The sequence below is a fragment of the Paroedura picta genome, chromosome 10 (assembly GCF_049243985.1).
Source record: "Paroedura picta isolate Pp20150507F chromosome 10, Ppicta_v3.0, whole genome shotgun sequence".
Taxonomy (NCBI): domain Eukaryota; kingdom Metazoa; phylum Chordata; class Lepidosauria; order Squamata; family Gekkonidae; genus Paroedura; species Paroedura picta.
Window position 1 is genome coordinate 76674221 of NC_135378.1, and position 26110 is coordinate 76700330.

General features: G+C 46.4%; 1 protein-coding gene and 1 pseudogene across 3 annotated transcripts in view; one reads left to right on the top strand and one right to left on the bottom strand.

Annotated features, from left to right (window-relative positions):
• The window catches only part of HERC6 (HECT and RLD domain containing E3 ubiquitin protein ligase family member 6), a 29882-nt gene extending 5200 nt beyond the window's left edge, over positions 1 to 24682 (bottom strand). For 2 of the 3 annotated variants that reach the window (XM_077300909.1, XM_077300912.1), the window contains exons 1-19: positions 24382 to 24682; positions 22502 to 22658; positions 20569 to 20645; positions 19821 to 20048; positions 19494 to 19588; positions 19139 to 19266; positions 17976 to 18112; positions 11728 to 11792; positions 11286 to 11410; positions 9882 to 9941; positions 9665 to 9761; positions 7370 to 7559; positions 5929 to 6080; positions 5722 to 5838; positions 4956 to 5054; positions 4529 to 4699; positions 2797 to 2940; positions 2212 to 2378; positions 1158 to 1224 (exon numbers count right to left, since the gene is read on the bottom strand). In XM_077300909.1, coding sequence (XP_077157024.1) covers positions 1158 to 1224; positions 2212 to 2378; positions 2797 to 2940; positions 4529 to 4699; positions 4956 to 5054; positions 5722 to 5838; positions 5929 to 6080; positions 7370 to 7559; positions 9665 to 9761; positions 9882 to 9941; positions 11286 to 11410; positions 11728 to 11792; positions 17976 to 18112; positions 19139 to 19266; positions 19494 to 19588; positions 19821 to 20048; positions 20569 to 20645; positions 22502 to 22658; positions 24382 to 24634 — 2529 coding nt within the window. In that variant the 5' untranslated portion in view covers positions 24635 to 24682. The remainder of the gene's footprint in view (positions 1 to 1157; positions 1225 to 2211; positions 2379 to 2796; positions 2941 to 4528; positions 4700 to 4955; positions 5055 to 5721; positions 5839 to 5928; positions 6081 to 7369; positions 7560 to 9664; positions 9762 to 9881; positions 9942 to 11285; positions 11411 to 11727; positions 11793 to 17975; positions 18113 to 19138; positions 19267 to 19493; positions 19589 to 19820; positions 20049 to 20568; positions 20646 to 22501; positions 22659 to 24381) is intronic. The other variant, XM_077300910.1, reaches the window with a different exon arrangement.
• Positions 14908 to 16887, top strand: LOC143819670 (nucleophosmin-like; annotated as a pseudogene).
• Positions 24683 to 26110: the final 1428 nt, after the last annotated feature.

The following is a 26110-nucleotide window of genomic DNA, read 5'->3' on the forward strand; positions in this document are numbered from 1 at the left end:
TGGGGAAGGCACTGGCAAACCACCCCGTATTGAGTCTGCCATGAAAACGCTAGAGGGCGTCACCCCAAGGGTCAGACATGACTCGGTGCTTGCACAGGGGATACCTTTACCTTTACCTTATGCCACCTACCAGGTCTTATTATACTATATTATATGTGTGCATATAGTTTACTCGATCACTGATGAAGACCCTCTGAATTGAAATGTATCTGTCTATGGTTGTACCATGTACAATTATTTGAGAATGTACACGCAATATTGCACAGACTGCGACACATCTGTTTTAATGTTTTTAATTGCTTAATGTGCACTTACATAATAAACATTCATGTTTTATCTTCTCTTAATTTATATATTTGCTCAACCCTCAGGTTCCTGACAATGCACGAAAACCAACACTGCAGCATCTGATACTGAGATGCAGCCAGGGCGTCGGGAGCAGCAGAGAACAATGAGCTTGCCCAGTCCCATGGGGCAGCCCTTTACGAGCAGATCCAATCTCATTATTCTCTCCAACCTTTCATCAAAGGTTGTTTTTCCAGGCCCCTCCATCCCTCTTCTCTGCCCTCCTCCAAACCTGTCCCAGTTGATGTACATCCTTTTTGAGGTCTAACAAACCCAACGACACAATACTCCCAAGTGAGCTATGCAAAAGCTGAAACCATCACCATTCATTCGGGCATATACAACAGTCCAAGAGAAACAAGGGCGTTGGAATATGCAAGATCTGTAGTGTGCATGATTCAAAAACATATAGAGAATATCCTACAGGGGTCCATCAGAGATGTGCATTTGGCATGTTTACGTGACGAACTTCCTGATGTTTTTCTAATATTCTCCCTCCTGTGTCCTGATCAGGTCAGTTGAAGACTTCTTGCTCCTTTGAGCATGCTTCCTCCTTGTTTGCCTCCGGGAGAGACAGTTAAGATGCTTAGGATTAATTCTCCCTCTCCTCTTTCTACACAAAGCTGTTTCGCTTCTTAATAAAACTATTTCATTCTTTTAAGCGCCATGGTGCTCTGCTCCACTTTGCATATTCAAACTCTGCTAACAAAGGCAATAGGACAAAACACGTCTTGGTAGCCGGCTGACTGATCGTTACCCAGAAAGAACGTGGGTCTCTCCACCCTGCCCGTCTCACTTCTGAAGATACTCACATGGTAACTCAGCTGAAGGCTCTCTTCCATGTCATCCTGTTCATAATCCAGAACTGACTGCAAACTTCTACAAAAAGCAGGAGAATAGCATTCAAGCGATCACCACGTAACAGCGCTGCTCAAATTAGCGGTGCGTTGGGGCAACACACCTCCAAGAACACGGCTCAATGGCTGCTACTCCCAAAGGCCACCAGGTCCCTCCAATTCCCAGCTGCCATGTTCCATTTAAAAACACAACAGTTGCCGCCTGGGCTCTGGCATCTTCCACTTGCAAGTAGAAGAGCAGGTTGTATATCTTGCACTTATTTTATTTATATGGCTCATGTTTTATATTGTTATGACCTATAGCCATACACAATAATATCAACTACGACTACGATTGGTGACAGGGACAGCATTCATCTGGAGGGGTGATGGGAATTTCTTTTCTCTGTCATGCAAGGCAAAAGGCACATTTTTTATATTCTCACTCTAGATAGTCAGTAAGATAAAAAATAACCTCGGGCTGAGTTTTAGGATTCAGAAGTTCTGTTTCCCTTCCCTTATATCTTAATGATGTGGCTCCATCAGTTTTGTAGGCCAACTTCTAGCTGAACCTGAACAGCCCTTTAATATGGCTGCAGAAGGCTAAAATTGGCAGCAACAGGATGGCAAAATCCCAGAAATGGCACCAGCAGGACAAAGTGCAGGGCTAGAATGTAGGTGTAAAGTGCCATCAAGTCACAGCTGACTAATGGAGACCCCAACAATGAGCTTTCAAGGCAAGCAAGAAGTTAAGATTTTACAATTGAGTTTTTGTAAAAATTTGAATTGTAAGTTTTGTCTGTTGCAGCCTGTGCTGACTCTTTGGGGATGGGTGGGCTCAACATACGAGAATGAATGAATGAATGAATGAATGAATGAATGAATGAATGAATGAATGACCACCTTCCTTGGTGGTCTGTCTTGCAAGTACGACCCTGCCTGGCTTCCAAGGCCCAATGAGACTGTGCCACATCATGCCGCCTTCCCTCCCAAGGCTAAGTCACGAAGTGAAAAAGTTTAATCCACTCACTTTCCCAAGACCGGACTCAGTTCTTTCAGGTCACTGAGGTAGGGCTTCTTGCCCATCAGTTTTTTGAAGACAGCAAGTGGGAAAGGAATGTAAGCGAGGACCCTGTTGAAGAGGCAGAGCCCATACAGGATCCCAAAGAGGTAATAATTCTTCATCTCTGCAGAAGGCTGAAGGTTAAAAAAAAAAGAAAAGAACAACCCTACCATAAGACCATGGAAACAGCTTTGGATGTTACAAGCATCTGTAGACCTTCTATGTCTAGCCTACTATCCTCCGCTCCTTGTGGCAGCAGCTTCCCAAAACTTAATGCCCTTTTTTGCCATTTTGCCACCCTGAGATAATTATGCCAGAGAGAGAACCTGACACTTTATGTGCTGCCATGTCAAGGAACGATAATCAATCTGACAAACCTCTGTGATGTGTCCATTTTGTATTCCACCCTTCTCAAAGGAATCCTGCTCCTTGTTTTATCCTCACCTTTGTGAAATAAGCTAGGGTGACACAGTGTAGGTTGGGGGGAGCAGGCATCACCCTGCTTCCCCCCCCCCCCCGCCGCCTAGAAACTTGAATGGCTAAATGGCTTACTTTTGCAGGAAACCACATAGGGGAATTCTCCTCGCTGTACATAAACATCCCATAATCTGGCCGGACCATCTCGTCAAACACGTAGAAGAAGAAATCGACCACGGCACTGTTGGGTTCACGTCTTGGTTCGCCTTCGAATTCGACCTGTGCATTTTTTAAAGGCAGCAGTTATGACCTCACAGAATACAAGACGAAGGGTAAAAGCAAGAGCCAATTTTCACCGGGTGCCACCTTTCCTCCTCCTGATTCCCAGATGTGAGGGAGGAGACCTATCAATGCCCTGGAAGTGACAGAAATCGCTCTCCAAGATGTGTTTCAATGGTAGCCTAGTAAAACGCCTCTCATCCAGCTACACATTTGTCAACAAAACCTCTGCAAAAAGATCTACCAGGGAAAATTGAGCTAGTCCATACCCTGAACACCGACTCAACTCAGACTGCTCATCAGTTGGCAGTTTGAACCAGTTTGAGTCCAGGGGCACCTTCAAGACCAACAAACCTCTATTCAAGGCATGAGTTTTCCTGTGAATGTATACTTCTTCAGATACAGTGGCACGGAATGGAAGTAATTTCCATACTTAAAGAGTGTCAGCAGCAAAATTAACATACAGCATAATGAAAACGTTTAACAATTTCCAGAGTCAAACAGGAACAACAAGCTATTTGTTTGGATTCGGTTTCTGGGATTAACACCCAGGGAGAAGATGTAGTGAGGTCAATAAATATGTCAAAATGTGAAAGGGATGAGCAGATATATTAATCCATTGCTGACAGCAGTTAGCTGAGCTCTTGCCTTTATGCGTAAGAGCAAATGGAGAGTAAGGGCAAGAGCTCAGCTAACAGCTGCCAGCAATAGATTAATCTATTTATTTATTGCATTTATATGCCGCTTTCCTCTGAGGCTCGGGGCGGTTTATCTAACCGCCTAATAAGTGATCCAGGACTTGGGGACCGAGCCCTATGAGGAAAGGCTGAGAGACTTGGGAATGTTCAGGCTGGAGAAGAGGCGGTTGAGGGGACAGGATGGCTCTCTAAGTATCTGAAAGGGTGTCATTTAGAGGAGGGCAAGGAACCGTTTCTATCCCCCCCAGAAGCAGTCTTTGCCAGCAGAAAGGAAGGGAGAGAAGGAGTTGTTTTTTATACCCCTATTAGCTGTACTGCAAGGAAGCTCAAAGCACATAATCACCTTTCCTTCCTCTCCCCACAATAGTCAACTTTTGAGGCAAGTGGGTCTGAGAGAGTTCTGAGGGAACTAGACTGGCCCAAGGTGACCCAGCAGGCTTCATGTGGAGGAGCAGGAGGGGGGAATCAAACCTGGTTCTCCCAGTTAGAATCCACGGGCTCTCAGGGAACTGAGAGGTGCCACTCCACAGATGGAAATCCCACTCTGTCTTCAGGATTCAAGCTACAATCTTGCCTCCTGGTATCTTCTAAGACAGGGGTAGTCAAACTGCGGCCCTCCAGATGTCCATGGACTACAATTCCCAGGAGCCCCCTGCCAGCATTCGCTGGCAGGGGGCTCATGGGAATTGTAGTCCATGGACATCTGGAGGGCCGCAGTTTGACTACCCCTGTTCTAAGACATAATCAGAGCTCAGTCGCCCAGGAACCTGCCCTCCAGTTCTACCCCAGCTACAGTGGCTTCAGGGCCGTGCTTCACAGCTGACCCTTGACAGCCATATTTCAGTCCGTTCCAGAGCTGAGCAAGGATATACAGCCCAAGCCCAACTCACCACCAGCTCCATTTTCAGGGAGTCGTCCTCCACCTGGCTCAACGTTTGCAAAGTGTGTGCTACAATGTCCTGGCGCTGCACCCTTAGGAGAAAGACAGGGGAAGTGGGATGTTCCATCATGGAGTTCAGCGGATCGACCAGCAATTCTTCATGAAAGTCTATCTTCTTGCCCTGGGTGGAAAATAGCCAAGCAGAAGTATTCATGCATTAGTTTAGTCACCAATAGCCTATTCAAGGATAACCACGGTAGTGGTGGTGGTGGTGGTGGTGTAGGGAAAGGGACTTATCCCTTAGGTGTGCACAGCTTCCTCCAAAGTGGGCCATGGGGCTGGAAGCAGCGTCCCTCTCCCTTCCTATTCCACAGGGCAGGAAAAGAGACCAGATGCTAGGAAGTTGACAACAGCTTCCAAGGCCCCCCACCCCTCACCTCTTGCATGATAAAGGAATCAATATGGAACAGGTGCTGCTTGGATGGCAGGTCATAGACAAAAGGAAAGCTGCAGAAGGAGAATTCACGGGAAGGAGTCTGGGGAGGAAAGAAGAGGGCGTAGGTGAGACAGGTGCTCTTCCTCCTCCAGATCTTGGTCCCATTGATCTCCACCCAGAATTAACACACTGCTACCCTCTTTCTTGTCCCAAGCAAGTTACGCTGGCACTACAGGTGAGTTGGTTCCCGTGTCAAAATGTGGCTCCCTCTCAGCAAAACCAAGGCCTGTGCAAATGGGCCACTGGTAGGAGTCAGACAGCAGTGGAAGCAGACCACCCACTAGCTCTTCCATGAACTGGAACAAAGATAAACAATTCCTTTGGCCAGGGATTCCCAACCAGGGGACAGGGAAACTCTGGGGTTATGCGAGAGCTCCCCACAGCTCACGTGACCTTGGCTAGAGTTTATATGGCTAGTGACATCACTAGACTTTGCTGGAGCTCACTTCCTCTGTTGCCACATAGGCCTAGTCTCTATCTCTACAATGAACCCTTTTGCAATGGTGTAGGCCAGGGGTAGTCAACCTGTGGTCCTCCAGATGCCCATGGACTACAATTCCCATGAGCCCCTGCCAGAAAACGCAGGGGCTCATGGGAATTGTAGTCCACGGACATCTGGAGGACCACAGGTTGACTACCCCTGGTGTAGGAGATGTGCACATGCAGCTTCCACAAGCCGGAGACAAGGCAAAAGGAACGGCACTCACCCGCTGATCAACCCACATAAGCCACCTGGAGAAGTCCATAAAAAGATCGATCTTCTTGGAGAGTTTATCGATATAGAAGTGGCTTAACCGGACTTTACAGCCAGCCGCCAGGTTCACCTTGAGTTAAGAGAAACGCCGGCTTTTACTCTCAAATGTAGCCACAGTAGACTCCTGAGCGTTAACCTGAAGGCTACCAGGGAGGCCTACCTGGTAGAGTTTCTGAAGGGCTTCCAGGACTGGGACCAGAGTCTGAGAGTGGGGAGCTACATAGTAATAAGGCAGCAGGGCTACCACAGCCTTCTTAATCATCAGGATTATTTTGCCGAAATAGGCAGACGGCAAAGCCAACCAATGTTTTTCTGGAAGACAAAGAGGAGACGGAATCTGCAACTCTTCTTTTTGAAATACATTTACAGAGCCAACTCTGGGCTGGGAAACACCTGGAGGTTTTGACTCCTGAAAACACGGGGTGAGGGAGAGCACATGAAAAACTGTTTGTTGTTACAGAGGATTACCTGAAACTGGGCTGATTATTTCATTAATGTTTGAACAGTGTGCTTGCTGGTTTTAAAAGCTTTTAAGATGCTTTGTGTGTTTTAATTTGCTAGCTACCTAGGTGACCTTATAAAGACAGAAAAGTAGGGTAAAAATCTGTTCCACTTAATATTTCTGGTGAGGCCTAGGAGGAGGAGCTGGCCTCATGGCTTAAGTAACACCCACTCAGGGTGGCTGTCCCGCCCCTGAGTGCCTCCTCCTCCAGCCGGCTTGCCTGTCTGTCCAGCGGCCAGCCAATCACCTTCCGCCCCCCCACCCCTGACCACCCCCTCCTCTTTCCACTTTGAGGCTCGGAGGCTGCAGATCCCTGCTGCGTGAGATCTGCCCCTGTCGGTGAGTTCCCTTCCCAGGGGCCTCCAGCCTGCAGCCTTTCCTGGGGGGAGGGAGAAGCCATCTGCAGAGATCTTCCACTCCACCCCCCCCCATAATCTAGGACCCATTGTATTCCTGAATGTCCCTAGTGAAAATATAAAGCAGGTATTTGCTCCACAGGTGACTGGTGCAGAGCCACCTGTCAGCTGCAACTTGCTCTCCAGTCTCCCCATCTTGATAATGGTCATGTGGTCAATCAGTACATTTTATTTTTGTTTTGCGAGCCACTTCTGGCAGGATGTCTGAATGTTGTTCTTGCCCACATCTGCAAAAGGGAGACAATATGGGCTAGTGTTTAGATACAGCCAGTTACTCCCTGCATAGTCCGGGCTAGCCAATCTCGTCAGAACTTGGAAGCTAAGCAGGGTTGGTCCTGGTCAGTATTTGGATGGGATTCCTTCAAGGAATACCAGAGACATAATGTGGAGGCTTGCAATGGCATACCACCTCTGAACATTTCTTGCCTTGAACACCCCCACTCCAGGGGAGGGGGGTGTTGCTATAGCTGTGTCTTGTCAGCTCTTTCCACCTCCAGTAACTCCCTGTCTGGCTGCAGCATTAAGCTAGGACAGCAGGACATGCAATATAGAGGGACAGAAAGGAATAGAGGGAACAGGTGAGCATAAGCCAGGTTTTCCAAGGCCCAAAGCTGGACCTGGAGATCTGGAATGCAACCTCCAAACAGAACCCAAAGGAAAAGGGTATAATTGGCCAAAGTTACCTAGGACGTCTAAGGAGCGCTTGCTCAGCTTGGAGATGGCCTCTGCAAAGGACCTGCCCAAGGTCTGCTGGCTCTTGGCTTCAAGAGCTTCAAGGCACTCAGGGACAAGGAGGAAGCAAGGAAAAGCCTCCTGATGAGGAGAGTCCAGTGGGAGGGCGTGGACCAGGTGGTTGAGCACACAGAGGAAGATCTGCCGCCAGGGGAGAAACAGCGTTGTTAGTGAGAAAGGCACGTGCCCGTCTGGGGTCCAACAGCACCCTGGCTTGTTTCTGGAAAGGCACCCGCTCTCACTCTGGCATCCTAAATATTCAAAGGAGGCAAAACTTCATTGCAAAATGAAACATCATGAGAACTATTGACTGTCGTCGTTACGCTGTGCAGTTCCTTGCCTATGCCTGACAGGAATGTGCAGTGGGGAGAAGACCTAAAAGAGTATTTTTAACATATACAAAGTGCCTTCTTCCTAGTAGTAGATACGACCGTCCTTCAGAAACAAAGGAAAGGCAACATCCGCCTCAGTGGCTATTACTTCATGAGTCACAATGTGCCCTCTAAAAAATCAGAGTCCAGTGGCACCTTTAAGACCAACAAAGATTCATTCAAGGCGTGAGCTTTCGAGTGCAAGCACTCTTCCTCAGACTATGAACTTCCATCATGACAGTGGGACTATAAAGCAACAATTAATTCTGTTAAATTTGTAAACTGCGTAGTTTTGTGAACTACAACTGAATTCGAAGGATTGGTTATTTTGGCAAAGAATTATCATATGGCTGTATTTGGATGTTGGACACAGTTTATTGATTCAACAGAATTATCTTTTGCTGTATGTCCCCACTGTCATGGTGGAAGTTCATAGTCTGAGGAAGAGTGCTTGTACTCGAACGCTCATGCCTTGAATAAATCTTTGTTGGTCTTAAAGGTGCTACTGGACTCTGATTTCATTGTGCTACTTCAGACCAACATGGCGAGCCATTTGAATGTGCTCTGTAGTTTCTCATAACCAAGTGGAGCAGTTAATGTCCTGAGCAGAACAGAACTGCTGTAATCTTAAAATGGGCAGGGGGGGGTCAAGCTACAGTAGAGCTGGTGAAATTAGTTCTGGCAGCAGAGGATGCCTGTTACGTATCTGGATGAATCATTGCTCTGGAATTGTTTCCTTCAGATCAAACAGCATGGTCAGCTCATGCAGAAAGGCAGGAAATGGGTCTCTGGGGGGAGATTATTCTTCCCCTTTTTAGGTAGAAGAGGGGTGTGACTCCAGTTTCAGTTCTACAGAGAAAAAGTTGAGAAATCCTGGTTTAGCTTATGAAGGTTCGTTTTATAATTCTCCAATTGCTGCTGAACTCTGCTTTCAACAAGCAGTAGCTTGGACTTTCCATAGCTTCCTGACATGTTTTCAGTTTCTCTCATGGCTACCAGAAGCCATGCTGACCGAATGTGTTCTCTCTACTGTCGCTTGACCCCCCTGTGTCTATATTTGCCTCTTCTCTGTCCACTCTTAGTTTTCCATAACACAAACTCTAGTTCTTACCCAGACAGGTTCAAACTGATCCCAAGTAGCAGCAAAAAATGGAGAATCCTATGGTCAATTTCTTTTTTTTACAAATCTACTCTCTGGAGGAACAGGCTGGTTTGTAATCATTTGTAAAGCACAGTGGATACTCTGACAAAGTCAGTCATTTTCTCTGTAGCGACACATAAGGTGCATCACACAAAACAGGAGGGAAAGTTTCACATTTTTTTGCTTTTTTGCAGTCCTACTTCTAGACTATTAGAGGCAGAAACAGAAGTTTTATTTCTTTCTTTCTTATATTTCTATACCGCCCTCCCTGGTCACTGGTGGTAAGTTGAATGCAAGTCCAATAATATTTTTTAAATTATCATTTGGTTAGACACCCCCATATATCCAAACAATGGATTAATCAAACGTATGTTGTGTCCAGCAGGCAAGAATAGCTTAATACAACTCTTACAGTAAAGAGTCTTCATATCCAGTTGCCACAGACTTTTCTGATGAAACATATTGGCAATGCTACACTTTTAGGAGTCATAACTCATTGTGTTACTGCTTGCAACTTTGCCAGACACTTAACATGCATATTCATGCTCATTCGCCATCAATAATGGCTAGAAACTTGTATTTCATTGGATTTTATAATAGCAGTTCTCCAATATCAGATTTCACAATTCTGGTAGCTTTGCTGTGGGTGCAAAGAATACACACAGTCCATAGATCCAAGTACTTAAGGACAGCATCCACACCACCACCCTGCCACAAGTAAAGAGATCCTTTACCTTGTTCCCAATCCAGTCCTTTTGGGTCAGCTCAAATAACACGTCTCTTGCCTTTTGTATGTCAACTGTTATATAGTGACTAGGTTTCAGAACAGACCTGCAAGGGGCACAGTTTAAATGATGGGTAGAAAAAGGAAAGCATGCAACATACTTCCTGCACGCCTCGCCTCCTTTGCCACCAGTTCTCTGCAGAAACTCATCACATTGAACAACTTACCTTGGTTTTAAAAAGCTTGCCGTTAAACAGGAAGGGGAAGAAAAGATCTCCTTTATTTCTCTGCAGAGAAAGAAGACGAGATGAACATGTATGCAGAGCCACCCACCGGCCTGTATATGTCCATGCTGGATTTAAGTTTGGGTTTCAGCAAAACCATATTTCTGGGAATGCTACTCATGTGAAGCTACCTAATGGCAAGTCCATCTGATCCAGTACTGGAAGCTGCAGCTGGTTCCCAGGGTGTCGGGCAGAGAAAGATCTTTTCTAACTTCACAGTGGCCCACATCCCTTAGAACCAAACTTAAATGCAATGACTTTTTAGCAGCAGCTCTTCAAATATTGACATGAGGACCTCATCGGGATTAGGTGAGCAGTGGACCTAGGAGTATCCGCCCTTTGTGCCTTTTCAGGTGCAGAAACTGCCATGGGGGCTTTCTTCATACTTGAACAGCGGAGGGAGAGAACAGCAGCTCCTAGGGTAGTCACACTGCCCAATACTTCTTGTAGCAATTTTCAAAGAATTACAACTGCTTCTAAAATAGGGTGGCAGCAATAAGATGGACCTGTGGGCTCTATCATGTTTCGCTGGGCTCTTAGCTGGAGCTATCAGTGATCAAAATTGGGCCCTTCTGCATGCACAACAGGCTACCCAGTACTGAAGATCTGTGCCCAAACATTAGATCAGGCTTTCTCAATCAGGATTTCATGAAACCCGGGGTTTTCTTGATGGCCCAGGAAGGGTTTCCTGAATGGGTGGGAGTTAATTAATTTTGAGTTTTTAAACATTTGTTAAACATCTATCAGGGGATATGAACATATATGGCCAACAATGGGTCTGAAGGACCCCAGGTGGCATGGACGTAGCTATGCTTCCCAACCATATCCTGCCACTTCTGGGGTTTCTCAAAGCCTGAACAATGTTTCAAGGGTTTGTCAACAGTTTTTTTAAAAACTGAGAAAGGCTGCATTAGAGACATGTAGGATAAGGTGACCAGATTGTCCCACTTTTGGAGGGTCATCTGGGAGTACCTGGCAAATTGTACTTATGTTGAAATTAAAAAAAAAAAATTACAATACTATTTTTGCATTCTATGAAACTTTTTGTTGCTCCATATAGACCAAATTTTTAATCAAGCCCCCCCCCCCCCGGTCAATGGCTTTACCAATGTTAAAATCTGGTCACCTTAATGTAGGAACAACTTTTGGCTCCAAGCACAGACTTAAAAGCAGGGGTATTCAAACTGCGTCCCTCCAGATGCCCATGGAATACAATTCCCATGAGCATTTGCTGGCAGGGGCTCATGGGAATTGTAGTCCATGGACATCTGGAGGGCCGCAGTTTGAATACCCCTGCTTAAAGCCATGCACTTCCTTTTCCTCCATAAAAATGAGAATGCACCAAACCTTTCTGCCTTCTGCCAACTTTCGCCTTCTTCTGCTGCCATCCATTCCTCAACCAGCGCCCTGTCCAGCTGGCTAATCTTCGGCAAGGCTTCGACTGAGGAAGCTCCCCCTGCATCGCTAGAGGCCTTTAAAACGAAGCAGAAAAAAAAGGAGGAGACATGACCCAGTGCTTGCACAGGGGACACATTTACCTTTTTTACAACATGCTTCATGTGCATAATCTCAACAATACTATAAACAAGTCAGTAAAAACAGATGAAAATGATCATCCCCGTCTTGCAGACAGGGCGGGGTGGAGAGGAATCAGAACAGAGACTCCTCAGGCCATCTATCCAGTTTCTGAGACCAAATTTCAACAAGCATTCTGTTTCCAAGTTCACTCTTATTTACACAAACATAGTGCTCAGATCAGGGAAAACATTCTGAAGTCCACGGAACATACCTGAGTGATGACAAAGCTGGCAGATGATCCTGCAAAAATCTGCATGACCGGGACATCCAACAATTCTGCAAGGACAGAAGACAACCTCAGTGCTAAACAAATTATGTGCCATTTCCCCTTTTCCAATGTTTTAGTATAGCTCCCTCATTTATACCCCACTTTTCTCCTTAGTGGGAAACCAAAGTGGTTTACAACATTCGCCATTTTAGCCCCAGGCCTCCCTACAGAGATGTTTTTCAGCTGTCTCTGTCCAAATTTTATGACCTCTTCATCTTAAAAACAAACAAACATTTAGCCCACAATACTCATTCTCCAGTGACCAGTAAACCTGAAGTCTGCTTCAGAAATATTAACTAAATTAAACACATTTGCAGGATCTCTTACGTTAAAAATCTTGTTTTTATCTCACCTGTTTAATTTTTTTGTCTACTGAGTAAATTACGCAGGGCACAAACACTCCACCACCAACCACTGAATTATTCTTCAGCCCTCCTTTTCTGTTTTCTGGAATTTTGACAGGTGTTCCTCACATGTTTGTTAACTGGTCTTCACACCCCTTATGGATTAGAACAGGGGTAGTCAAACTGCGGCCCTCCAGATGTCCATGGACTACAATTCCCAGGAGCCCCTGCCAGCATTTGCTGGCAGGGGCTCCTGGGAATTGTAGTCCATGGACATCTGGAGGGCCGCAGCTTGACTACCCCTGGATTAGAAACTTGCCTTTTCAAAGAAAAGAAAGCTGAGGTTCCCAAGGCCCCTGTTCTGAGGGCTTTTCCTCCCAGCACTTCCACAGATAAATGACAACACACAATACTGTATTGTGATATACAAGGCAACACAGAGCTCTCTCCTTGAAATTGCTTCTGGAGTGCAAAGAACACAAGAACTTTATAATGAAGCCGAATGCTGCTTGGAGACTTTGGCCCTTAAAAGTGGATGCCGACAAGTTATTCAAGAAGAGGTTCTCCCACCGTTCCCCACCCCCTGAACATTATGTTTCCCTTACTGGAAAGCTACCATTTAAGTGCCACAATTTACCTTCTTTCTTAAATTTTAAGCACCCTATCTCACAATCCTCAGCTGAACAGTGGGTCACACCAACCCCAAGAAGTGGGAAGGAAAGTTAACACCACTTGCTTTCAGTAGTGTATAACTCCACATTACTTGGCCTTAAACCAAGTTAGTTACCCTGCAGCATTTATACCCCCTTGTGATTTATTTGGGGGGGAGGGAGGGGGGGTTGAACAGCAATGTTTGATCTGATAATGTTGGGGTCATTACTCATTATACACCTGGAGTTGCTCTGAGTAGTACCTACCCTTTCCATTTGTTGCAACAAACAAGTGCTGCGAAATGTATAGCAATCTTTGTTTTCACTAAGGTCAGTTTTGTGAGTACAAAAATAGCACTACGAAATCTGCTGTTTATCATCGCGGGGCGATCTTTCAGCAAATCTCTGTTGCGGTTCCCATTTTTATCTTCATATTATCAGAATGGGCTTTTACCCCTTCATCTGTTTCTAGAGTTTACACGGAACCATTTCTAAAAGGGCAGCGTTTGTGTTCACACCATGACGCCCCATTTCCCTGAGAAGGCCTTGAAGCAGCTTCCACAGATCTCAGCCACGGGGCAGTCACCCTTGCACCCACGAAGTCTGCTTGGAATGACTCCTCCTTTTCAATTCACATTGGCAAGCAATACGGTTGCCAACTCCAGGTTGGGAGACTTTGAGGGTGAAGCCTGAGGAGGGTGGAGTTTGGTGAAGGGTGAGACTTCAGTGAGGCATAATGCTGTAGAATCCACCTTCCAAAGCAACCAGGTTCCTCCAGCTGAACTGATCTGTTGCCTGGAGAGTAGGTGTAATGCAAGGATATCTCCAGCCACCATCTGAAGGTTGGCAACTCGGACAGTATTACTGCCATTTTGTCAGTGCACAGCAATAGTTTGCCCCACAACAATCTCAAGTCAACAGCAGACCTCTGAAGCCAGCCTAGAGAAGAAGAGGATTATGGGAAGGAAAGGCCCAAACTTCCTCACGCTATCTATAAGCTCACAGACCACTGGAGATAATTTTTGACAGAAAAAGGGAGTGGTTTGCCAAGGATTATACCCCTGTGACATAGTAGTTCAGGTGTTGGATTAGGAGGCCCACCTTTGATTACCTACCCTGCCCTGGAAGCTGGCCAGGTGACCTTGGGCCAGCTCGCTCAGCCTAACTTACCTCACAGAGACATGAGGATAAAATAGAGGATGTGAGTCAGTGTAAGCCACTTTGGGATCCCCATTGGGGTAGGAAAGGTAGGATATAAGTGAACAAATTAAAACATATGCTGGAGTAGTACGTATCATTCATTACAGGTAGCAAGCTTAGCTAGAGTTTATTACCATTAATATATTACTTCTCCATGTTCTCTTCCCCACTGGAGCCCTTTCTGATCCCACTAAAGTTTATTCACGGGGCACAAAGACCAACCTGGGTCTACTGATTTCAGTGAAAAGGGGGAAGGAGATAAAATTTCCCTTTCTGTCTTTGCATACAGCACAGCCCTGCTGATGGAAGAAGAAAGAGAAAGCAATTTCACCTCCTCTCCTTTCACCACTGTTTTCCACTAACCTGTGTGGCTGTTACACCACTAAGGTTCTACAACCCCAAGAATAAACTTTCAGGGGAGGTTTATTAGAAAAGTCATGAAAAATCCAACAATTCTTCTCCTGGATACAACCCTTTATATGCAAGGCAAAAACTAGGGGTGCACACAAAAATATCAGTATTTTCCAGATTTGGGTATATTAGACCTGAAAAGGATCTGTACTCCTGAATTCCAGTAACAGTATGGTTTCCAGATTCGGGGATCCTGAATTTGCTTGGCTCTGTTATATCCTGTGGGGACCACTATAAGCAATGGGGAAAGAGGGTCTGAGAGGCTGTTTTTGAGGTGAAGGCACCAAGTATGCACCATAGCTGCTGGTGTCTCTCCTCAGAAGAGATTAGACCAAGCGGTCCAAGTTCTATGAGCCCCCAAATAAAGTGCCCCATTCTCCATAGTTTCCAATGGAGGAAAAGGTAGCAACAAAAGCAAGGGCAAGTACAAGAAAATCAAATTCCCAGAGCAGAAACTGAACGGGAAGGGAGGCATTTTTGCAAACCCAGCTGAATCACTGCAGTATACAGAGTGCCCAATGGAACCCAGTGAAATGTCAGTTCAATAGGACTGGATTTCAAACACAAAATCACAATCCAAGCCCCGGGGGTTGCATGCCAAGCAGAACCAGTGCAAGCAGAACCAGACAGCAAAACTCAGTGCTCTGTAGCAATACCAGATCAACAACAAACCCAAGTAAGGAGGGATTGCAAGCCCAGCAGAATCTACTGCCAGTATGGCAATGCCAGCTCAACAGGACTGATGTAAAGTACTATATCACAATCCATGCAGTGGAGGGCAGTGGCTTGGAAGCTCAGCAGAAACAGTATAATGTACTAGGACCCAACAGAATCCAGTATCATTATGACAGGATAAGCAGAAGAGGACCAATATGAAACCAGAGAATCTTTGTAGTTCAAGCCCAGCACAAACAGTTCAGTGTCCAGAACTGCCCAGTAGAATCCAATGCCACTGTAGCACTGCAAGTTTAAAATGACTGATCTCAAAGCAAAGTTGCAAAAATTCTAAGGAAGAGGGCAGATTATGCCAAGCCTAGAACAACCAATTCTGCTTATAGAATGCCCTGCAGAACCCAGTGCCACTATGGAAACATAAGCAAGAAGACTAATCTCAAACCAGGAATTCCTGCAGTACAAATTCAAGGAGAGGACATTTTATCAAGCTCAGCACAGTCAGTTCAGTGTCCAATGTGGCAGAGCAAGCAAAAGAGACCTAACATCAAATCAGGGACATAGAACATCAAGAAGCTCAGGCAAAGGAGGAAAAGGTATAGTTTGAAACTGAGAAGAGCAGCAAGGAATCCCATAGAAACTCCAAGAAAAAGAAAACAATAAACAGTCCCCAGGTTCCTGCAGTGCTGGCTCCTAATTTGTCTGAAAAATCCCAAATATATCTGGGATTTTTTCTGAATTAGTTTTTGTTTTCCAAAATATCCTGGGTATCGTTGGGATGCCAAAATACCAAGAAGGTATTTTCCAATATACTTTTGGCTCATATATATATGAATGCACACCCCTTTTTAACATGTGTTTAAGAAGGCTTTCTCTTTGTGCGTTATTCTGTCTGCTGTGAGTGTATTGTGTAGAAGACTCGTGTATTGTTTCCCCCCATACGTCTTGCTGAAGAGAAGGAGAAAGGAGACTCCTACAAAACAACAAAGTACAGCGCTATAGCACGGACAAGGAGGACACAGGCTCCCTGTGGTTGCAGGCTTTCCTCTTCAATCTTGAACGAAAGGTAGATAAAGAATATCAACTCAAGGTGAATGATGGAACAAAAGAAGATCAGCTCTCATTAAGAACAGTCAGTTGAGGAGCTGTTGCTAAAAGATGAGTTGTGCATTGTTGAAGCAGAAGCATGGGACTATGAAGGCAACCAGATTAGAGGCACACAGGCCTCCTTAGAAATGTTAATGCAGTCCACTGTTTCATTAGATCTTGAAATTCACCACCTGTAATGTTGCCGGTGAAATGTGGCTCTGAACCTGCTTGTGCCAGTGGTCAACACCTTGTGGCATTAGAAGAAGAGCAGAAGCTGAAGCTGGTGGAGGAGAAAATGATGGACCCTTCAGCAAAGATGCCCTCAAATGCGGCATTGAGAAAAGTTCCACAGAAAAGAAAAGCAAAACTGTCAAAGCAAGATGAGGAGGAAGCAATGAAGACTCTAGTTAAAAAGCAAAACAAAAAAAAAATTGGCCTATGATTCTTCTTCAAAAACACAAATCAAACCAGGATGGAAAAGATTAAGCTGAATCAAAAACTCCAGAATCTCATAAGGAGCAGAAACCACAAACTTCTAAATCAGCAAAATCCTTTCCTCTAAAGGAGATGAAAGCAAAAACACAGGCACAAGAGCAAAAGGGTTAAGAAAATGCATGTATTTATTACAGGTAAATTAAAAACACGTTCAGGCCCAATATAGCGTAAAGACAGAATAAAATCATACAAGTATGCCAACAGACCTAATGCAGCCCTGACCATACGCATTTCAGCCAAACGGACACCTTTAGTGGTCAAGCATAATAATTACACAAGGACTTTAGACCAGCGGTTCTCAACCTTTTCTTTGCTGTGGCCTCAACTTTGGCGCCGAAGCCCAGCGGGGACCCAGCTGGAGGAGCTGCCAGCTAGCACTGCGGAAGCGCTTCTGCCGGCCCCCCCCCCAGCCATGGCCATGGGCAACCCCCCCCCACAGGAGGTGCCTGAAGGGGGAGGGTCCTGCCCGGGGGAGGGGGCTGCTGCTGCCACCGCATCCACATTGCTTGCTGTCCCACTCCGGGCCGGTCTTGGGCACGCGTCTTGCTCCCTTGGCTCACTGCATCTCTCCTTCCTCCCTTCTTCTAACCGCGGGGGGGGGGTGTCCGCGGTGGCCCAGCTACAGAGCACGCGGGGCTTGCCAGACAGAGTCAGGAGGGATGGACCCACAGCACAACCCCCCGGGCAGGATGGGCAGCTGCAGAAGGAGCCAGTGGGGCTTAGAAACACGTGTGCACGGGTGGCATGCACATGCATGCACACAACAATCAAGGCAACGTGGAGACAGCCATTGCTCCGCTGCCTCCACCCACCACCTCCACCCACCTCCACATGCCACTGCCACCACCCACCTCCACCTGCTGCCACTGCCTACCACTGCAGCGGCAGGCAACCTGCCAAATGGGGTCCTGGCCCCAAGGCTGAGAACCACTGCTTTAGACACTGCAATATTAATATAACAATTTCTGAAACTTTGATCAAATTAAAATTGATATGCACATTATCTGTGACACAAGGCAGAGATAGAATTTCTGAGGCCTCATATAGATCAACCCGCCTTGGCTGAATACACGTGTTAGGAATGGTATTCTGATTGTATACCTTCCTATCCTGGTCCAAGGAAATATAGTACAGATAAAATATGAAGCCAGTGTTCTTGTATACCCAAACCTGAAAAATACATTTTTTGCACACCCCTACTCAAGTAGTTAAAGACCAAGATTTCCACCCCTTTGGTTCATTTCAAATACATACAGAATGTTTTGATAACACATAGCACTGGTGGTCAGACTGATGGAACCGATATATTGTTTAAAAAGGACAAGGATACCATTAGGAGAAATGAGGGCACTAATGTCAAAGCCCTGTGTCTCAGCCTGCTCAGAAGACACTGCTTTACGTTCACTGCGTCCACGTCCGAAAGACAGCAGTTTGCCAGAAGCAGAACTATAAGCAAGGGTGTGATAGCTGTTGGGAAAAAGAAAAAAGAGTCCCATGAAGACCGATTCTCTGTTCACACCCCACAGGATCTCCACCCCCCCCCTTTCAAGGGACTTATCAGCCAGAAAATCTCCAGACCACCCTGCGATGCTCTCTCCTGGGTACAAGGAAATGAGGTTAACAGAGCTTCCACATGGGTGGGCCGGTCTGCAGACAATGGTTTCACATATCTGGCCTGTCTCCTTTTATGCGTGCATGGCTGGTCTTCTTCCCTCCCTACCCCCATCCGTTTCAGGCAAGGCTTCATTCACCACAAGCGCAAATGAACATTAATAATGGGTTAGCACAACAAAATCAGAGTCCAGTGGCACCTTTAAGACCAACAAAGATTTATTCAAGGCGTGAGGCTTTCGAAAGCTCACGCCTTGAATAAATCTTTGTTGGTCTTAAAGGTGCCACCAGACTCCGATTTTGTTGTGCTGCTTTAGACAGACCAACACGGCTTCCCACTTGAAATCATGGGTCAGTAGGGGGAAACCAACCAATTCTGCGAAACAATCTCAACAGTGAGTAAGACTGTATTAACAAATGCTACTCGTAGCGTAAGGCGTTCCAGACGTTCTTACTCACTGTCAAGAGATTATTTTGCTAAATCGAAGTTGGTTTTGAAAACATTAAAATTGATGCCCCTTGAAAAAGCTAAAGAGCGAAACACATTGGGATTTGTTGAGTATCAAAGAATAAAGAACAATGGAAGTTTGAAAACTCCGTAGAAGTCTAATTTGCCATATTGGTATCCCGGTGCCTTATAACTTGCCCTGTGTTTGGTCCTTCACTGGGTCCTACCCCTCCTGTTTTATTTTTGCTTTTATGTCCTATCTCTTGCCATGTCCTACCTCTGAGGCTGCCAGCCACAGTTACTGCCGAAATGTAACAACTACCAGCCAACAACCCGTTGATTCTGGCCACGAAAGCTTTCAACAATTCATTGCTTCTGGCCTACTTTCCTGATCCCTTGCAAAAACAGCACCAGACATGAGCTATAGTACATACCTTCCACATGCTAGAAGGGAAACCGGGCTGTCAATCAAGTCAACCTTCTGAGGACCTTGTTTCTCTGCAGAAGATCTGCTCCCTAGTTGTCCAGCAGAGTCGTCACCAAACGTGAAGACGTCACCGCTCTGTTTAGTTTGAGCAAATCACAGCCACACAGGTGAACAAATTCACACCTTCTCAGATATTTTTGTTTCCTCCATCTTTGCCCAGAGTCCTAAGAAGTCAGGCTGGGACTGTGAAGGCCATGTTCACATGCAGATGTTCATAGAATTACCTGATCTGAACATCTGAGATTCCACTCCCTTGCTTTTGCCCACAATCAGTTCCTAGCAAGGGACACAATGAAGAGTACCTGAGTGAGGACAGCAGTATGGTCATTTCCACAGCTAATGTAGACCACGTCAAGGTTCCTCAGAGCAGCTACCGAGCGGGGCTTGAAGATCTGTTCTGTTGGAGAACCAAAGAAGATCACTCTAGCTGGAAGACATGCTGGAAGATATTTCAGAATGCTTTTTATTTTTCGCTGCTTAGTATAACAATTTATCTACGTGCACCTTAATAAACACAAATAATTTTTTAAAAACCTGTGCCTTGCCTTGTGTTACTCTACCAATTCTGCATTGCGGTTTCTTGGCTTTGGACTGAGTCAGGTCCAAGAGGAATTCAAAGGCAGCCATACCTCTGGGGTCACTCTGGCTTAGGCCCAGCTGCTGTGCATTGTTTCTTCCCCATCCATACGCAACTCCCAAGAGGGAGAGGGCAAAGCTATGTGCCCCGCCTGCCGCCACCTGGGCCAACGGGATGCCATCGAGAGCAGAAACGTGCTGCGGCTGACCGTGGGAAGATATCGCCTTGCCAATTCCCAGCTGGCCATGGAAGTTCTGCCCCCAGGAGAAGACTCGGCCATCTTTGTTCCAGGGGGAAGAAGCGGGAAACAGAGAGGGACAGATTAGAGGCCACTTCCACAACAGCCAGGATTCTCCAGTGAACACTTCTTACATCTACAGCTTTAAAGCCACAGTGATGGAAAACAACCCCTTGACATGACCTATATCATGAACTAAGCACTGTTTATAACAGTCTAATGCAGGCTTTCCCAACCAGGGTTTCATGAAACCCTGGGGTTACTTGACAGGCCTGGAAGGGTTTCCCCGAGTAGGTGAGAGTTAATTTTAATTTTGTTTGACAATTTGTTAAATGTTTATCGGACCATATATGGGTATGCTGACCCGCCCTCCCCCAAATGGCCAATGATGGGTCTGGAGAGGGTGGGGCTCCGGGTGGGTGTGTCCACAGCAATGCTTCCCCACCATATTCTGCAAGACTGCACCACTTCTGGGGTTTCTTGAAGCCTGAACAATATTTCAGGGGTTTCTCATCAGTAAAAAAAAGTTGAGAAGGGCTGGTCTAATGAAACAAAGGATTACCTTTTGTCAGAACTATTGAATGGTAGAGTCCACAGGCCACCTGTATTATTTTGCACGTAGATAAGCCATCGATTCTCCTGTACAGTCATCAGAAGGCAAGAAAACAAGCAAGCATTTAGGATTTCATCTTTTTTTGACAGGGTGTGGTGGAGCCGGCCACCATTTTCAAGACAGGCTGGTTTTAGTAAGTGCTTCCAGCTACCAACCGACAAGTTAAGTTCTCGTCTTGCCCATATTTACTTAGTAACTACAGTCTGACTTCTTAGGACACTTTAGGATGCTTTGGGCTGATCCTGCATTGGACTAGATGGCCCGTATGGCCACTTCCAACTCTATGATTCTATGACTCCACGTAGGGGAGTTACTTTGACCCCTGCAGGGTACTTTGCTCTGGAGGTGCAAATTTACTGGAGGTCTCTGGCCCAAGCAAGGTTTGCCAGGCCCCAACTTGGTGGAATGAGCTCCCAGGAGGGCTGAAGGCCCTGACAGAGCTTTCGCAGTTCCGCAGGGCCTGTAAGACAGAGCTCTTCCGCCAGGTCTTTGGCTGAGGCCAGGGCAGTTATGATCTGGGCCCCTCCCCAAGTAAATGAGGTCATCTGCTGCTCCCTGTTAGCCCCCTGGGGCAATTATACGCCCTATGTTGAGCTGGCTTGGGGGAGGGTATTTTGTTCTGGTGCCTTCATGTGTTGTAAGGGTTTTATGGGGTTTTAGTGTGGGGTCTGAAGTGTTGTTACCCACCATGAAGTAGCTACGGGAGTGGTGGGAAAGACAGATGGAAGACACACACCTACATACATATCTTCTGGGTCTGCCTTTCTCCAACCCACAACAGATTATCAATATTATAAGATCTCTAATCAGCAATATACTAGTATTAAAGTAACAGAAATCTGAATAAGCATAGCATATTAGACATTAAACAAAGTGCAGATACAAAGCTGGAAAAAAAACTGTTATTCCATAAGTACAAAACTAAGCAGCGACAGATAACACACACGGCAAAGAGATAATGCATCCAATACACAATCATATAGTCTACTGTCACTTTTCCTTCATGAAGCAACTTCTTGAACTATTAGGTTTGCCAACTAGGAAATACCTGGAGATATTTTGGGGGAGGAGGATCACCTGGGAAAGGACTTTCTTTCCCCTTGTATCCTGGCCACGCCTCCATGTGGCCAGGAGAAAGGGAGCAGGGATTACCTGGGAAGAGTTAAATGACTGCCACACTGCTCAGCTGTTAGGTTTAAATGGCTGCCCTTAAACAGCCCAAGGGGTCAGAAGTCCAGTAAATCTTCAGGAAAGGTACATTCCCCAAATATAAGTTCCTGAGCACTGAACCAGCTCTAGTTCAGACCAAATTTTGGCTCATGAGCACGTTCATGCTCAGTCCTAGTAATTAATTCACAGTGTCATTGTAAGCGGGGAGCGGCCTTGCAGTATATAACACACCCAGCTTAGTATAGTGGTTAAAGGAGCCGACTTCTGATTTGGTAAGCTGGGTTTGATTCCCCACAGCTCTGATAAAGCTGTTCTGACCCCTCCTCTTCTTAGCTGAGTGGTCAGCATTCAAGATATCACATTGGGCAGTACCATCTCTCTCCTCTCTGCAGAGAATGCTCTTTATCCATCCCCAACTGCTGTAAGGAAGAGCAACTCCCAAAGGAAGGAGATGACTGGAGATAAAACCAAAGGGGAAACCCCAGCTGGGGTTTCTTTCCTGCAAGGAGTTATCAATATTCAACAGATTGAGCTGGGCTGCTTGAAAGCAGAACTGAGCCCTGATGAATAACATCAACACGTTTCCAAGGCTTCTCGTGGTGGTCCCAGCTGAATATGGATTTAGATGCCTCCCCCCCCCCCCCACGATGCCTGATGCCTGACCCTTGGCCCGGCTCAGCCACTTCACAACTATTACAATTAACTCACTTACTTGGGGGTTAAGCGGTCTTTAAGTCCTCCTGTGCCCAGCTGTCCAAAAGTGCCAGCCCCCCAAGAGAAAACCCGTCCGTTGCTGCAAACAGCTAGAGAGAACTCCCTCCCACAGCTTACTTGGACGACCGTCTGTGTTTCCAGCGCTTGGATTGGTTCTTCCAGGGGATGAGAGAAAAGAGTGCAAATAAATATTAACATCAGTGTAGTAACTAAAATAAGGTGACCAGACTTTGGTAAACATTGGTAAAGCGGGACACCATTGACCGGGGGGGGGGGGAGGTTATTGATTAAAAATTTGGTCTATATGGAGCAACAAAAAGTTTCATAGAACACAAAAATAGTATTGTAATATATATATATTTAAATTTCAACATAAGTACAATTTGCAAGATGCCCCTAGATGTCCCTCCACAAGTGGGACAATCTGGTCACCTTAAACTAAAGGACATGTTTCTATATCCTGTGTGTGTTGTTTTTGGGTGGGCAGGGGACAGTGGGTGCTCTCTTGTGGGGGCAGTCCCCAGCGGCTGGGATGCTACAATGTGCCCAGTTTATTTTGAGGTGCAATTGAATGCAGATGCTCCAGTTGTTCCTACAGTGCAACTTGCTTATGGAAGCTTAAACAACTCCCTGGAGTACCTGATCTTTAATCTCTTGGCAAAGAAACCAAACTAGAGAAGAGAGCATTCGGAAGGTGGGGCATGGGGGAGAGATTTCAGCGGGATATAACTCCATGGAGTTCTGAAGCAGCCATCTTCTCCTGAGGAGACATGCAAGAACAGAAGATTTGAATTCCGTAGAAAAGAGGGGAAAGGCTGGCTCAAGAAATACCATGCCAAGGGGAAAAGAAACCTTAGGCCAGGGGTAGTCAAACTGCGACCCTCTAGATGTCCATGGACTACAATTCCCATGAGCCCCTGCCAGAAAATGCTGGCAGGGGCTCATGGGAATTGTAGTCCATGGACATCTAGAGGGCCACAGTTTGACTGCTCCTGCTTCAGGCCAAGGGTACCAAAACTGTAGCTTTCCAGATGTCCACGGACTACAATTCCCATGAGTGCCTGCCAGCACCAGCAGGGGCTCATGGGAATTGTAGTCCATGGACATCTGAAGAGCCAGTTTGGCCATCCCAGCCTTAGGCCATATGAAGCAGCCCTGTGCTTTTGGTGCTGCTGCCGATTCTTAAACCACATGCATTGGATAATGCACTTTAAAAGTAGATTTTAATATTCCACACAGGAAACGCCAACTGCAAAAACACAATGAAAGTACATAACCCATCACCTGTGGAATAACTGCCCAGGCCTCTAAGCTGCACTTTTGTTTGAAGGGCTGAACATAAGCTTGCTTGCTTGATTTAGGGGGGGGGAGGGGTCCCAGCAGGCCTCTGCAGCCCATGCCCTCTTTATTTGAGGGGAAACCTGGCTGTCCCAGTCCACACCGACAACAGAACTATCAGCTCTCTTTAACATTACGGAGTGAACACGGTCCGTTCCGCAGGTGACTACCCCGGAGAAAGAGGCAAGGCAGGTTTGTTTCCTAAATGAAGCCTGGATCCTAGATCAAGGTGGAGCTTAGGTCGCTGGTGCAGCCACACATACCTTTAATATAATTTCTGATCGTTTTATTTATTTAATCAAAAGATCATTGAACAGCACTGGCATTAAATGCGCATTGAATCACGCTGCAAGAGGAGCACGTTTCTTCCGAAGAAAACTACTGGAGAGAAGGCCGTTTCCCAAATGAACTACTTGCGAGGAGGAACTCAAGAGCATTTTTAACCTTGCCTGGCCCCAGAAGGTCGGTTTATTCCCCCTCCCCTTATTTTCTTCGCAACAGCCCTGCGAGGTAGGCTCGGTTGGAAATGTGTAGTCGTACCTGGCACGGTGCTGTGGTGCCGCCCGGCGGGGAGCCTCCTGCCCAGCTGGCTGCGGACGTTGTCCCCGCAAGACGAGACGCCGCCGTCGGGGTGCAGCAGCAGCGTGTGCCGCTCTCCGCAGGCCACGAAGGTCACCCCGCGCCGCGAGAGCGCTGCGGGCCCTGGACGGAAAGGCACCGGCGCCCCCTCGGCCGCGCCCTCTTCCCCCAGGCCCAGCTGCCCGGAGGCGCCTTCTCCCCAGCAGTAGAGCATGGCTGGTGATTGCTACGTTCGCTCTTCCAGTCTCCATATCTAATCCGCAGCAACTTCGCTTTAGAAGATGCTCCAAGGAGCTCCTCCCCTTTTTGCCAGTCCCGCCCACGAAGACTTGTCAACTACTTTGGCTGCCCCTGCGCCGATGCCTTTAATAACCGCGGCAAGTCTTTCCCAACCAGAAAGCTCTCCCGTGTGAATTTCTGCCTAATTTCCAATAGTCACGTGCCAAACGGAAAAAGGATTTTTCTATAGGTGCGGTAGGACCAAGTGACAGGTGCATTGGATCGTGCTGCCAGAAGAGCTCCTTTCCAGTGAGGAAAGCTACCTGCAAATAAACTACTCTGGAGGAGGGACTAAAGAGCATTTTAATCTTGCCTGGCCCTAGACGTTGGACGTAGGGAGTTCTTCCTCCCTCCCCTTGTGGTGCTGCTGTTAGGGGGCATGAAGGGGAATGCACGATTTTTTTCTTTTTTTAATGCAAGATTCTAGTTGCAGCTTGTGGGTCTTTCAGGATTGTGTTGGCACTGATTTATTGTTTGTCTATTGTATTTAATAAATGTAATTAATACAGCCCTAAGAAGTCCTAAGTCTTCCTTGCACAGGTTAAATCGTTCCTCCCTTAGTAAATGAGCCATTGATCTGGTTCAATATAAGGGAGCGAGCTACACGAGTGTGTTCACTATTGGCATTTCTTGCCAGACCAAAACTTGTTGATAGGATCAGCTACAGTAGATGGCAGTGCACACCCAGGTTCCGCAACCTCGAATTCCTGCAGCAGTCTGGTTTCTCCTGAGCCTTGCCACTGTGCCAGAACGGGGAACACAGAATGTGACAGATCTGTCAAAGGGATAGGCCCCTTTTTTAAAATCCTGGTAGTTGGCAACCCTGGGAGAGAACAATGTAACATGATACTTTTGCCAGTTAGTGGTCTACAGATCCAGGACATTTCAAAAGTACATGCCTTTTCCCCACAAATAATTTTTCTTTTCTCTATTTTGTGCTTTACCTAGGGTTGGCAACTTTTTCATCCTGTACCTAGGGTTACCAACAGGTGTGCAGAAAAAAAGAGTCCTGTCCCTTTAAGACAGGGGTAGTCAAACTGGCCCTCCAGATGTCCATGGACTACAATTCCCATGAGCCCCTGCCAGCATTCGCCAACAACCTGGAGAAAAACATCCTGCCCCCTAAATAGGGACTTAGGGGGATGTCCTTTCACTCCCTGACAGGAAAAGCTTCAGTTGTTCTTTTTTCTCACTTAAGCATCTGTTAAAGGGGTAGGATTCTCCCCCCTGCCTGTGGACATCCCCAACTCTTTCAATAAATAAAAGGTTACTCAAGGCAAAGTCTCTCATCCTAGAAGAAAGGATATCCTTTGGGACTTTGCACTGCCTGGGGCAAGTTAGAAATGCCTACCGAAAAGCAAAGGAGGGCTTATTGTATCATGAGGTGCAGCTACAGTGCTAGAAGCCACTG